Below are 15,701 nucleotides of genomic sequence, written 5' to 3'. Positions count from 1 at the left end.
CCATAAAATACCACATCAGCCCACCAACACCCCTATTCTCAGTAGCCTCATCTCTCCCTATAGTAATCCCACTACCCTTCGCTCAGCGAATAAATTACAAGTAACCATCCAGAAATCCTTTAACAAAGCAGGAGACTCCCTCTTCTCTAATTCAGTAGGGAGAATCTGGAACAGGCTTCCCAGCAATCTACGATTACTTTCATCATTACCACTCTTCAAGAATCGAATAAAACTACTCCTTAAAACCCAATGGCGTTGTCCATGCACTAACCCAGATTAAAACCAACTGTAGCATTACTGTTGTCACCATCATTCAATTACCAAACCTAATTACTAATGTTGCTTTTTTGGCTTTAATCTTCTCCTGTCTTCTAGTGCCTGTAAACTACCCTGTATTCATAAAATAAGAATATTCCCCCTATTCCAAGCTCTTGCATTTCAACCTTATATGCATTTCTTTCTGCTTTTCTAGTGGGTATAATCCTTAAAATACCCAATAACCACCTAAATCCATCTTACCTTTCCTATTTTTTTCCTATTACCTATCTGCCCCTAGTTCTATAATCCATTTTACTTCATAAAATTCAGTAAGATTTTTAACATCCCCCCCCCTCTTGGATTAACATTAATTAACTGCAAAACTTGAAAGATAAAAATAATGCCCCTCATTTTCCTTAATATGTTGAAACAAAGCATTATGTTCCCTTTTTAACCTAATATGCGAAAGGTGTTTAAAAATTCTATCCTTGAATTTACAGTTAGTCTTCCCCACATAAAAAGATACACATGGCTTATAGAACTAGGGTCAGATAGGTCCCCTGGTCTAAATGGTATGGTACCTTTAAAGCCCATTTTAAGTAGGCGTAGACCTAATTTTTAAATAGTTAATTGTTTTTAGAATTTGATTGGTTAGTTATATGTATTTAACTTGGTTTGAACTGTTATGGATTTGTCTGAAGAAGGGATTGTTTCCCAAAAGTGCTGACCTGTCTTGTGTAATAAAAGTTTTATCTTCTAGCCTGGTGGTCCACACTGCTATTTTTGTTTGACATAACTGCTGCTTTAGTGGACCTTTAGCTTCTGGTTGGTCTGTTATATCTTTTATATATTGAAAATATTCACAAGTACTGTTGACAGTTGAGCAGAGCAGTCTCTGAGTGCTCTCCCTCGAATGTTATCAGGGCCAGCTGCTTTTCTGGGATTTACTCTGCTTAGGATATTCCAGACTTCCACTGGGTAATTTAGAGCACTTCCTCGTTTTGTTTGATGGGGAGTTTAGTTGCCACGGTGTTGTTCCCCTTATTGAACCTACTGAAGAAATTGTTAAGTTCATTCAGGAATTCATTGTTGTCATCACATTTTGAAGAAACAGGCCTGAAGTCTGTTATAGCTTGCATCCCCTGCCACAGCCGTCTGGTGTCTCTGGAGTTACTAAAGTGAAGTGAAGTTTCCACTCAATAACATGCAACTACTTTTGAATACATTTGGCCTTCCTTTTATACATCATTGAAAAGGTGGCATTTTCTCACACATATTCTAGTAAACTGATCAAACAAGCACAGCGCTTCCTCCCTTGCCACATGTACTATTTAATGCCTGAATTTCAGTTACACAATACTACCTCAAACCTCGTGACTTCCTTTCGACTCCATTACTGCTACAGTGCATTCTCCCATAATTGTCTTTTTTATCAGCACATTCTCATTTCATTTCTCATTTTAGCCTTTTTCATTAGACTCGCATTTTATTTTGGAAAACGTTCATTTCCTTAGTTAATTAATTTAACTACTAAAGTCTCAGTTGCTTTCCATACAGCCACAATTTTTGATAAATCTGTTTTTCTGAATAACCTGCCTGTGTTTGATCAGTTTCATATTAAAAAAATATTCTGCATCTTATTAATAAAATAACGCAATTCACCAAATTCATCATCTTAGTATCCATTTTTCATCTACGTAATCTAAGCATCTGCAGTCTTGGTTTTGTACACGTGAAGAATAAATAGAGAATATTTAGCACTTCTCTCTTGGCTCACAAGATTAGAAATCTTTAGGCAAGTTTGTTTTCTGGTAGCCAAATTATAACCAAGACCTAATCTTTTAATTAAACAGCTTAATGGGTTAAGCACAACTAAAAACAACAAAAGCAGTGACAAAGAATCACCCTGGAATATCCCCCTTCTCATTTTTTAACCCTGTGATAATAATTTTCCCTTTGTTATGGTTTAATTGCAAAGTGGCTGACCACTGTTTCATGGTCATTATAATGTAACTGATCACTGTATCTTATACACCTGTAAGCACTCCTTTATCCATGAATGTGACATGCTGTCAAATGCTTTTTGTAATCTAGCCATGCCATATTTAAATTCTTCCCCTTTTTACAATTCCCCTTTATGACTTTATTTAGCAATAAATGATCATTTGTTCCATACGACTTTCCTTTGTTACTCTTTTATTCTATTGCCATGATTGAGTTTTCTTCTAAATGAGTATAAACTCTGTCAGCATCAGTTCTAGTATATAGTTTGTACATCATCAGAAGGCAAGTTATTGGTCTATAGTTTTTAGGATGGCTTACAGGTTAACTCTTAAGGAGGAGTACCCTTTGAGATGAAAACCTAGCAGTGTGAAATAGAGGATTATGACTGAGTGTCCAATCATAACCAGGATGTTATGTATTTGAGACACATGGATGCCAACAAATTCATTTTGAGATCAAATCGTAAGAGGTGAATCTTGACATCCATGTTGAGAACACATAATATCCTGGGATTTGTGACTGGAAAAACACAATCATAATTCTTTGTAGTATATGGAGCTTTAAATGTTCCCATGTATTGCAAAAGTTAGACAAAAAAAGTATATCGACAGAAAGCTTGGAAATCCGTAACACTCTACAGAGAGTGGTCATCAAAGACTTGCATCAGAAAGCTGGTAAACACTTCATTCAGGCTAAAAAAGTCAGAATTAAGTGTTCGATTGATTCCCACCACTCTTCAGGTGTTCCTTCTGAGCAGTTTTAATGCTCTAATGTGGGATTAGTGCTTAAGAAAAGCTTGTAGTACATGGAGCTCAGTAATCATGCTCCAATTTCCTGAAAAAGACAAATTAGTTATGCACTGCTATAGCACAAGATGCAACCATATCAAATGTTAAGCACCACCTTATTAATTTATTAAGGTCAGGTCTCACACAAGGCAGTTAAAAATGCCAGTACTGACTAGCAAAAACAGTGGCAAAATAAAAAACAGACTTGTTTTTTCCTGATGTCCATACCAGTAATGTGTCCCAATTTCCTGTTGTAAACATAGAAAGTAACTAGAATAACAAGATGTGTACACAGATAAATTTTCTGAAAAATTCAAAGGCTGAAACTCAAATATATGTCATTATTTAGTGACTGCGATCCTCAGTCGCCTGTCCAAAAAACAAATATTTTATGAAGAACAAACCAAACATTATGAGGCAAAATATGGACATCTGAGAGGCATGGCAGGGCGAGTGTAAACATTAGGGACTGTGTTACACTGCATTCCTGACACTGATCACTAAGTGATTTATGGCTTTGATAGCCTGCAAAACACTTAGCAATTTTTAAAGCTTCATGCACTTCAAAGAATTATGATTGGAGATGCTTTCCATTCATGTCGAAAACACATAATTAGCAGGTTATGATCTGCAACCCAGTTATAAATCCTCTGCCTTAAACATGTTTCTGATTTCAAAAAGGTGCTTAACAAGCCTACCATTTCCCTGATTTCATAGCATAATTGTAATGCTCCATGCACTACAATATGATTAAAAGTGCTGACAGCAGAAAACAAGTAGATATTAAAATATGTCTTATTCTTGCTCTCTTCCTCTCTATACGGATGCAAACACACACACACACACACACACACACACATATATATATATATATATATATATATATATATATATATATATATATATGGGTCTACTTTGTTTCACTGAAAACACACTTCACTAAAACTCACTTCACTGAAAATCAGTTGCCTGAGCACAATTCACTGAAAATTCATTTGACTGAAACATTTTGTTGAAAGGTATATGCCCTGTTCCCTAGTGCAGTGCAATTATATAGTAAGGGGGGGTGTGGGGGGCCACACTGGGGGGTATGGGGGGCATAGACCCCCACCTATTTTAAACGTTGGAAACCATAGACATGAATAATTACAAGTTGAATGAATAACTCTTTCCAGAAGATAATATATAACCAAACTATGTTGGGGGCTACGCCTCCTGCACACTCCCAATGTGGGGTGCTGTGCCCCCCACCCCCACCCCCTTACTATATATACTAACTCCAGGATCATACTACAGTGTAGAACAGGGCATATAGCTTCCAACTAATGAGTTTCAGTAAAATGAGTTTTCATTGAAGTGAACTTTCAGTGAATTGTGCTCAGACAACTGATTTTCAGTGAAATGAGTTTTCAACAAAATGAGTTTCAGTGAAGTGTGTTTTCAGTGAAGTAGACCCATATTTTATATATATATACATATATGCATATATACACCCACACACACACACACACACACACACACACACACACACACACACACACACACACACACACACACACACACACACACACACACACACACACACACACACACACACACACACACACACACACACACACACACACACACACACACATATCTTCTTCTTCCTTCGGCTGCTCCTGTTAGGGGTCGCCACAGCAGATCAACTGTTTCCATTTCTTCCTGTCCTCTGCATATTGCTCTGTCATACCAACCACCTGCATGTCTTCTCTCACTACATCCATAAACCTTATCTTAGTCCTTCCTCTTTTCCTGTTACCTGGCAGCTTCATCCTTAGCATATTTTTCCCAATATACTCTGCATCCCTCCTCAGCATATGTCCAAACCAACATAATCTTGCCTCTCTGGCTTTGTCTCCAAAACTTCCAACCGGGGCTGACCCACTAATATACTTATTCCTAATCCTGTCCATCCTTGTCACACCCAGTGCAAACCTTAACATCTTCATCTCTGCCACATTAAGCTCTGCCTACTGCCTTTTTGTCAATGTCACTGTCTCCAACCCATATAACATAGCTGGTCTCACTACCCTTTTGTAGACCTTCCCTTTCACTCTTACTGGTACTCGTCTGTCACAACTCACTCCTGACACTCTTCTCCACCCACTCCATCCTGCCTGTACTCTCTTCTTCACCTCTCTTCCACACTCATCATTACTCTGAACTCTTGATCCCAAGTATTTAAACTCATCCACCTTCACCACTTCTACTCCCTGCATCCTCACCATTCCTCTTTCCTCCCTCTCATTCACACACGCATATTCTGTCTTAGTCCTGCTGACCTTCATTCCTCTTCTCTCTAGAGCATAGCTCCACCTCTCCAGGGCTTCCTCCACCTGTTCCCTACTCTCACTACAGATCACAATGTTATCTGCAAACATCATAGTCCAGCGGGACTCCTGTCTGATCTCGTCTGTCAACCTGTCCATCACCATTGCAAATAAGAAAGGGCTCAGAGCTGATACTTGATGTAATCCCACCTCCACCTTAAATACATCCGTCACTCCCACCGCAGACCTCACTGCTGTCACACTACCCTCGTACATATCCTGTACCACTCTTACATACTTCTCTGATACTCCCGACTTCCTCATACAATACCACAACATCTATCTAGGCACCCTGTCATATGCTTTCTCTAAGTCCACAAAGACACAATGCAACTCCTTCTGACCTTCTCTGTACTTCTCCATCAACACTCTCAGAGCACACATCGCATCTGTAGTGCTCTTTCCTGGCATGAAACCATACTGCTGATCACTAATCATCACGTCCCTTCTTAACCTAGCTTCCACTACTCTTTCTCATAACTTCATGCTGTGACTGATCAATTTAATCCCTCTGTAGTTACTACAGCTCTGCACATCACCCTTATTCTTAAAAATCGGTACCAAAACACTTTTTCTCCATTCCTCAGGCATCCTCTCACTTTCCAAGATTTCATTAAAGAATCTAGTTAAAAACTCCACTGCCATTTCACCTAAACCCCTCCATGCTTCCACAGGTATGTCATCTGGACCAACAGCCTTTCCATTCTTCATCCTCTTTATAGCTATCCTTACTTCCTCCTTGCTAATCCACTGCACTTCAAGATTCACTATCCGCACATCATCCAACCTTCTCTCCCTCTCCTTCTCTTCATTCATCAGCCCCTCAAAGTACTCTTTGCATCTGCTCAACACAATCTCCTCAATTGTGAGTACATTTCCCTCATTATCCTTTATCACCCTTACCTGCTGCACATCTTTACTAGCTCAGTCCCTCTGTCTAGCCAATTGGTACAGGTCCTTTTCTCCCTCCTTAGTGTCCAACCTTTCATACAACTCTTCATATGCCTTATCCTTAGCCTTAGCCACCTCTCTCTTTGTCATGCACCTCATCTCCTTATACTCTTGTCTACTTTCTTCATCTCTCTGACAATCACACTTCTTCGCCAACCTCTTTCTCTGTATACTCTCCTGTACTTCTTCATTCCACCACCAGGTCTCCTTGTCCTCCTTCCTCTTTCCAGATGTCACACCAAGCACCTTTCTAGCCATCTCTCTTACTAGCTCTGCTGTAGTTACCCAGCTATTTGGTAACTCTTCACTGCCACCCAGTGCCTGTCTTAACTCTTCACTGAACTCCACCTAACAATTACCCTTTTTCAATTTCCACCATTTGATCCTTGGTACTGCCCTCACACTCATCCTCCTCTTCTTGATCACCAATGTCATCCTACAAACCACCATCCTATGCTACCTAACTACACTTTCCCCTGCCACCACTTTACAGTCTCCAATCTCCTTCAGACTGGCCCTTCTACATAAGATATAATCCACCTGTGTGCATCTTCCTCCACTCTTGTATGTCACCCTATGCTCCTCCCTCTTGTTAAAATACGTATTCACCACAGCCATTTTCGCAAAATCCACTACCATCTGATCTTCTGCATTCCTTTGCTTAACACCATACCTACCCATCACTTCCTCATCCCCTCTGTTCCCTTCACTAACATGCCCATGGAAATTTGCTCCAATCACCAGTCTCTCACCCTTGGGTACAGTCATCACCACTTCATTCAACTCACTCCAAAATTTTTCTTTCTCATCCATTGTACACCCAACTTGCGGAGCATATGCACTAACAACATTCATCATTACACCATCAATTTCCAGCTTCATAAACATCACTCTATTCGACACTCTTTTCACCTCCAAAACACTCTTAGAATACTATTCCTTCAGCATAACCCCTACACCATTTCTCCCCCCATCCACACCATGATAAAACAATTTGAACCCACCTCCGATACGCCTAGCCTTGCTCCCGTTCCATCTGGTCTCTTGCACACACAATATAACAACCTTTCTTCGGCACATCATATCAGCTAGCTCTCTCTCTCTATACCAGTCATACTCCCAACATTCAAAGTTCCAACCCTCACTATCACAGTCCTAGCCTTTACCTGCCTTCTATATATATATATATATATATATATATATATATATATATATATATATATATATATATATATATATATATAATTGCTGCTTTTCTGCCTTTTATTTGAAATTGTTTTTATTTATAGGCATGCAATGTCTTTTAATATGAACTATCCCCCTCCGTCTGACAAAAAGTATACTTTTGAAAAAAGGGAAGAGGGTAAACAAGCCAAAATGATATATTGTGGACCACATTTAATATTTTGTCATCCCTTAATGTCTTCAGTCAGCTCCTACCCTTACTCTCTTCATTGTTTTAAATTTCTATGTCTATCAGTCTACTGCCTCCATGTTTCAGCATTTCAGGAATCCTAGTATCTAATACCTTTCCATCCATACTCCTTGCTTATAGCATATTCACTGTATGTGTTTGAGCCTATGCAATCTGCTTAGTATTTACACACCTGTTATACCTTTGCCTTGCACTGATTCATTCATTTATTACATATGCCTCTGTTCTTTGTCTCAGTGAAATAGTCGTGGTTATCAGATATTAGAATAAGCAGTACACTTTAGTGTTTAATGCTATAAAATGAGTAGTTTGCATTTTTCTAACAAAACTGAAAGTTGATAACTGTATTTTTTTACTGTGAACACTGGCATAGACATCAACTCCCTTTTTTCACATTTTCCATGGTGTCAGGGTGTCCATCAACATGTTCACACTGCCATTTGGCTAGCTAGCCCTACTGCGGCTGTTTTGAGGTTTTTCCCGTAGAATTTTCCCCATGACCCTACTTTAATGTATTTTTTTAAGTCCAGTTGTGTCACTGGGTTTTGGATTCTGCTTACTTGATTGTTTCTATTTGTCTCTTCTCAGTAAATTAACTAAATTGCATTTGAAAAGTTTAATATCACTAGAAAGGGAAAGCACTACATTGCTGTGGTATTTTAAGTAAGAAAAAACACAGTAAGATTATTTTAAAATACTAATCCAATGCACTTCAGTAATTACAGTAATTATTTACACACTCAACCACAAATGCAGCAAAGCTTGTAAATTGCATTATTTCTTCTACATTAAAATGTATTTAGACCTATGCTGCTGATATGCTCTCAGTGCTTTTCTACTTATAAATGTTTAATCGGTGCAACAATAGGGGATTTAATTGTGTTAATGTGGTTGTATGTGTTTACTCAAATGTGTGTGTCAGAGTAAAACATGTATGGTACTCCAAAAAATTCATAAATAAAACTATTGCATGTCTTCCACAGAGAGATGGATGGCAAGATAATTGCAGATATTCCAGAGGTAAGTACGCAAAATTAATTTTACAATCTGCATGCTTGGAGTCTATGTTGTATTGTGGGGGATGTTGCACAGTAATATTTGTTATGCACTGTTGCATAATTGTACAGGACATTTACTTGGATTAGTTACAAAACATGCTGAATAAGAAAAGATCTCTGACTCTCAGAAATCCAAGGTTTGTAGTCTCAAATATTTAAAGCTGTTAATGTTACCAAGCCGTGTTATCTTCCTGAAATTATATTACACAAATAAACAAAAAAAGTATCAGCAGTGTTGTAGTGCTTTTCAAATATGAGCATAAAAACTTAGTTATCTGACATCTAAACGGTATTTTTAGTGTTATTTATGTAAAAATTCTGCTGGTGGTTGGAGTCACTGAGAATGATTCCCTAAGTCAAAGAGTTATAAACAAATAACAAGAAACATTAATGTGTCCATCACTGTGTATTTGGCTTTAGTGATGGGTTTTCCATCACTTACATCACTGGCAGGAAGATATGAGGGCTTGTTAGTTTCAACAACACATCAATAAGTATGTACTGCCACTCACCGCAGCTTCAGACACCTATGTGTACCTAAGGTATGGCAGCCTGTACCTCTGTCAAAGATCATTACTGAAATGCCCAGGTTCTATAAAACAATTCCAAGAGAGTTTCACTTAGTGTAGTAGTATTCCTGGCTTCTAAATCTGTGATTGTCAATCAGATGAGTTTTCTGTCCAGGAAGTAAATAACTGATTTCTGTGACTCTTTGAAATAAAAATGAAAGTACATTTTGTGGGACAAAATAAGGATTTTTTCATGAAGGTTGCAAATTCCTTTACTTCACAGGTAAATTTGTCTGGGGCTGTGTGTACCTCTACAAATATAAGGCACTTTTTATGATGTATGGAAAAATAAGTTGCTTGTTAAGAAGAATCTGTAACATATCTATTCACTTATATGACTGGATCCTTTTGGACATTCTATCTATGTCTCTTTCTCTGTCTCTCCATTAATCTTACTGTTATGACCCCAGGCTACAAAATATAAAGAGATTTCAAGTGACACAAAATCTCTTAATCTCTAGTGGGTCAAGAGTCGCGCCTAATAAAATAAATAAATAAACAAACAAATAAATAAATACAATTGAAGTAAAATGTTTCATTCTGGTTAAAGAATTTTAGGTCAGATCATTTCCTTTGGAGACTCTTACATCACCCTACACATAGCCATATAGAAAGCTTAGTATATTTGTCAGCTGCATGAACTGTCCGCCATTATAATCCATGGCTGCTGTACCCAACAAAGCTGGTTGGAGAATTTACTGGAGGTTTATTGATATTACTGGAGATACGAGTGTTGTGCTGAAAGAAGTAATCAATTTCATTCACTAGTACCCCATTCTTTTGATGCATGCATGTGATGTACAAAACAGTGCTTATAAAAAGGCAATAAACTAGGCTTTATTTTCTGATGCAAAGTCCTTAGTGCTATGACATAATTAACTCCAAACTGGGAATGGAGGACATTGTTGAGTTAGCTTATCCAAATGTGCTTTGTGTTCATGGTAGGGAAAATTATGGGTTATTAAACAACTTTTTCTGCTACTCCTTCATCTTCAATGCCTCAGAAAGTATTGAACACCTCAGTTCTGGATTTTCTGAAATACTGTGCCAAAACTACTGATTGCTTTTTTCATTTTTGTTTCTTGTGTATAACTGTATATATCATCAAACAAGTTTGACATATTCATGTGCAATTTCTCGTATTTAATGGCATAATCAACTGTACCACATCCATTAGATTGTGCTGCCACCCTCAAAGTCAAACGAGAAGATGTATCTTGAATTTTAATAAAAAATCAGTTTTATATCATTTTTGTTGTACTATATGAAATTCAAGTACAATCTGCAAAAAATACATATCCACTTTGCTCAAGTCAACAAAAGATGGTATATGTATTTTTATTAATTTGTTAGTCTGAAGACAACTGATATAAACAGTGGCACTTTCATTGACAGACTGCTCTGTACCCATCAGTTATAGTTACTTTATTAACTATATACACCTCAGATGTCTGATTGTAATAAAAAATAAAAGTAATAAAAGTAATGGTCACAGTAATGTATTTAAGCATGCTTAACAGAAATAATCATCAGTCTGCAGATCCAGATCTCTAGTTCTTTAACTCTTACCAAACAACAACAGGGGTTAGTCATTTTTATTTGTTGACAGCCTTCTTACCCATCAACTATGGCCACTTTCTTGACTGTGTATACCTCAGATTCCTGAGTGTGATAAAAAAAGATGGTCACAGTGATGTATTTCATTTTGATTTACACAATTTATTTTAGTCTTGCACATCTAGATCAGTGACTCTTTAACACTTTAACTGTGATCAAACAACATCAGGGGTTGTAATCAAACAAAAAGTAATGGCAACAGTAATGTATTCCACTTTGTTTCACAGAAATGGAAACTAGTCCTGCAAAAATCAAATTATTAAATATTTAACTGTGATCAAATGACAGCAGGGACCAGTCACTTTTTTCTACAGATTGCGTTCTCACAACAGTTACAGCAACATTACTGACTGCATATACCACAGATGACGGAGTGTAATAAAAATAAATATATAATTGTAACAGTAATATTTTTTAAACTTGTTTTACTCTAGGACACTCTAGTCCTGCCAATCCAAATAAAAGTGTTAAATATAATGACCACAGTAATGTATTTAAACTTGCTGTTGCTGTTAGACAGAATGTGAAGCCTTGTATGCAGGATTTTCGAATACCACATCACTGTCCCTGACTGATATGCCTATATGGCTCCTTACATTTCTAAATTTGGAATACTTACAAGTCTCAATTCACTTAAATTGTAGAAAAACTTTGACCGTATGATTCCATTTCTGCAAGGAGTACCTCAGAAGTAAGGGCTCCCTTTTCAGGCAAGATCTCTTCAGCTGTGAACAATTTTATGGTCTTCTTCTACTTCAGGTTGCAAGCTAGAGTCAGAAATTCTCTGTATGTTTCCCCCTTTGAAGACAACAAGGAAGAAAACATTCTTATCTTACCTGGAATTCACAACGACTATTCAGATTTCCATTATATATACTTACCTTTCTGGATACTTACCTGACTAGTGTTCTTTACAGCTCTGTGCACTGACACCCTTTTCTGACTTTACATCTCCATATTGCACCAACCAAACCTTATTCTGCTGACTCACTTTTGCATTTTCTACATTTTCAACAAACAACTCTGGATTAACAGCAAATTTCTTTACTGGAAACACAGTATTCACCAATTATAGTATGTTTTATCTCACCACAACCTACAGAGACCTGTTTGTCTGAAACTCATATACCAAATGCATTTTGTGCAAGCAGAAGATCAATTTATTCAGTAAATGTGAAAAAATCTAAACACTCACTAAAAAAACTCAACCCAAGTTTAATAGATTGTACTGCAACAAGTCATACACCTGTGCTCCACCATCTATAGCTATGTTCTCAAATTAAAAACAAGCCAAATAACATATGAACATGGTCATAGTTACACCTTTTAACAGCATCTGCCCAATACAGACAGTAACAATTCAACAAATGCTGCTCTACAGTAGAGTAATGTTAAAAAAAGTTTATTGTAATTTCTAAATAACTTTACACAACACAATCATTCTTAACATCTGCATAAAAATGCAGTCAAAATCCAGGCAGCTCCAGCTTCATGGAGGACTGATTCTTAGAACAAAGAATGATACTGCCCCATTGATAAGCACCATCAATGATCACTTCAACAAAGATTAGTGAGAAAATATTTCTTTTCCACATATCATCTACAAAGGCAACTTGAATGTTCCACTGGGACTAAATGAGTCTGCAGACATGTTTTAAAATAATTCACTAGTTCCTGTCTCATAAAACTGTTAAAAGCATCAGCTGTTACTGTCTTGGTACTTGCCCTCCACTTCCATGTCCCTTTGTGCATCACATACAACTTGGACTTTTTACTAATATGAAATGTAGCAAGTGTTCTTATCCTTTTAATGTAGCCTGGAATGTGTAGTACCAGTTAATGTCAGAATCCACTTATATGCTGACAGTCAAAGTACATTTTCACTCCACTATCAGTGCTTGTAGTGTCAGTGAGCTAAACTCCTTCTGACAGCTGATGTCTGTGCAGGTTAATGATGTTTTTTTCACTTGACTGCTCTTGTTACTGGAGAGTTCCTCAAGCTGGCATGGGGAGGGAGGATAGAGTTTGAACTACAAAGCTGCAGACTCCTTTGAAATGCAGGAGACTTAGACTCTATGCACTATGTACTATAAAGTGCAAGGGGAGCTATTTTAATTAAAAATAAATTAAATTAGTAATAAAAATTTGAGTTGGCACAAGACCAGTTATGCCCAGCAGACATGATGCTACCGAAAAGAGCAGTATAAGAGTGAACTGTTATCCTCAATGACTTGCTCAGGGATTCCAGACACACTGTTCTTAAAAGAATGGCTCTGTTTTTATCTTATTATTGCTGTTGAAAACTGCAAGGGAATACCTGAAATGAGAGAAACTAGCATGAAGAAGTTAAGAAAGCATTACACTGAGACATTCAGTATATGTAACAAATACCTTTAATTTATTTTGAGCAAACTATAAGTGTTGTATATTAGAGAAATGGGCAAGTTTGCAATGCGATAGGATACTAGTTACTTATATTGTTTATTTCAAACTAAATATGGATGTAGTAGCCAAAAATAACAAGGGTGGTTCCTATGCTGTGATGGATACATGAAGGACTCTTGTCATAGGGGACTCCGACGTATGACAAACAATTGTCCCACTCATCAGACTGAACAAGGAAAGGATTATGATCAATTGCTTATCTGGAGTCAGGATCCACCAAGTTATGCACACACACTCAAGTCACTACACCACAGGTACCAGTATGACTGTATCATAGCCCATGTTGGCATTAATAACTTGAGACAGACTTCCCTAGACTATATAAAGACAGGCATTGTTGATCTCTTTGAATATGTGTCTCAAGCAGGTATGTGCCTTGCATTGAGCAGTATTCTACCTTCACCAAGGATGATGTCACAGTATGAAGAAAAGAGGATTAACTTCATTAACTGGCTTAGTTTCTGGTTTCTTTCCAGGTGATTCAGTATTTGTCAGCAATGGTGGAACATGGTTAACAAACCATGTTGCTTTACAAAGGATGGTCTGCACCTGTCTCCCCTAGGCTTCCGAATATTGTCAAAAACTTTATCTACCCCCTCAGAGCCTTGCTAAACTGGCAAGCCTACTGGCATAGCAAATGCTACCCAAAGAAACCTAAAGATGTTACTGCTCAATGCTAGGAGCATAAACAAGAATTTCCAAACCTTGCAAACTCTATTCACTCTGGAGAAATACAGATATCTGTGCAGTTACCGTGACATGGTTTAAATTCACAGAAAGTACTATAGAATGCAAGGCTTCGGTGCTTTCCACACACTTAGACCATCAGCTGTATAGACAGGGACAAAAGGTCTCAGTCTGTACTAACAGCAAGTGTAAATCTAGGCTGACTACACAGGATGATGCCCTGGAATTTATCCAAGTGCAAATCACCATAGATAAAGAACCATACCATATCCTAACAAGCTATAGGTCACCCACTATGTCCCTAGAATCCCATAGCTTGTACGTAGACCTACTGCAAACACTCACCATTAAATCAAATACCCTATTCATCAGAGACTTTAACTATCCCTCTATAGACTGGGATACATACACTACCTCATGCTCGCAGGAACAATAATTCCCGGAATTTATTAACACAAATACCCTTGACCAGACAGTGTACACACCTCTGCCTCATGCTCACAGGAACAATAATTCCCAGACTTTATTAACACAAATACCCTTGTCCAGACAGTGTACACACCAATCAGAAGTTCAAACATACTGGACCTGGTACTCACCAATATAGGCAAGCACTGCCCCCCCCCCCCCCCCAAGACATGTCCTCACTGGGGTGGTTGGACCACAAAGCAGTATCCTTCGAAATAAAATTCAGGTTGGTAACCTCAACAAACCTGTAACAGTTAGGAGCTATTCCAAAGCAAACTACATCCTATTAAGTGATAGTTTGTAAAGATTCAGTGGCCCTCCCAGCCCTGAGTTTACAGCAACCTATGTGGAATTGTTTACGCAAACCTTGTACAATCATATAAATGGCTGTATAGAGGCTTGGTATATCCTAGAAGCAAACCCAAAACAAACTCTAAAAACAAACCAAACAAGTAGAATCCTAACCTTAATAGGGTGTATAACAAAAGGAAAAAAGTCATGGCTAAAATCAGGAAGAGAAACTCCCATAATAATAGAAGCTATCTAATTAAACTGAACAGGAAGCTAAGAGGAATATTTAAGTCCAACAAGGCCAATTGCAAGGTCAGGGCAGCCTCACAGGCTAAAGACAACCTCAAGGCCCTCTACAGCTACAGAATGTCCAAAACCTTAACAGCAGCACACAACTGTGTGCCAGACTGGTGGTCAGTGGTGCCACCTTCAGTAAGCACAGTGACTTAGCGAGTTTGCTGGCTGACAAATTCAGCTCAAACTTCACAACTGGATTGAGTTATAAGACTAGGCTTATATATTCCCTGGTGAACGGTAGCATAGTAAATACCTAAGAACCTGTGAACCTCTGATCCTGGAAAGGCTGACTGATGGGGTGTCAAAAGAGACAGAAGAAATAAGCCATCTTCTTTATACTGTTATCCGAGACTTGCAAGTGAGCATTAAAATCCTAGTCTTATGGGTTTAAGTTTGCATATTCTTCTTCTTTCATACATGAACAATAAAGAAGACTCATGTAATTATTGGGGATGTTGCCC

At 37.8% G+C, this 15,701-nt stretch overlaps 1 protein-coding gene across 1 annotated transcript in view; it reads left to right on the top strand.

Annotated features, from left to right (window-relative positions):
- The window catches only part of CAPN9 (calpain 9), a 626,364-nt gene that overhangs the window by 389,478 nt on the left and 221,185 nt on the right, over window positions 1–15,701 (top strand). The window contains exon 12 of the mRNA XM_044076034.1: window positions 8,792–8,828. Within this exon, the coding sequence (XP_043931969.1) occupies window positions 8,792–8,828 (37 nt within the window). The remainder of the gene's footprint in view (window positions 1–8,791; window positions 8,829–15,701) is intronic.

This window comes from Protopterus annectens, chromosome 1.part1 (genome assembly GCF_019279795.1).
Source record: "Protopterus annectens isolate FY-2018-M chromosome 1.part1, PAN1.0, whole genome shotgun sequence".
NCBI lineage: Eukaryota > Metazoa > Chordata > Ceratodontiformes > Protopteridae > Protopterus > Protopterus annectens.
Note: the sequence above shows the minus strand (reverse complement) of the source record. Positions and strands in the feature narration are given on the sequence as shown.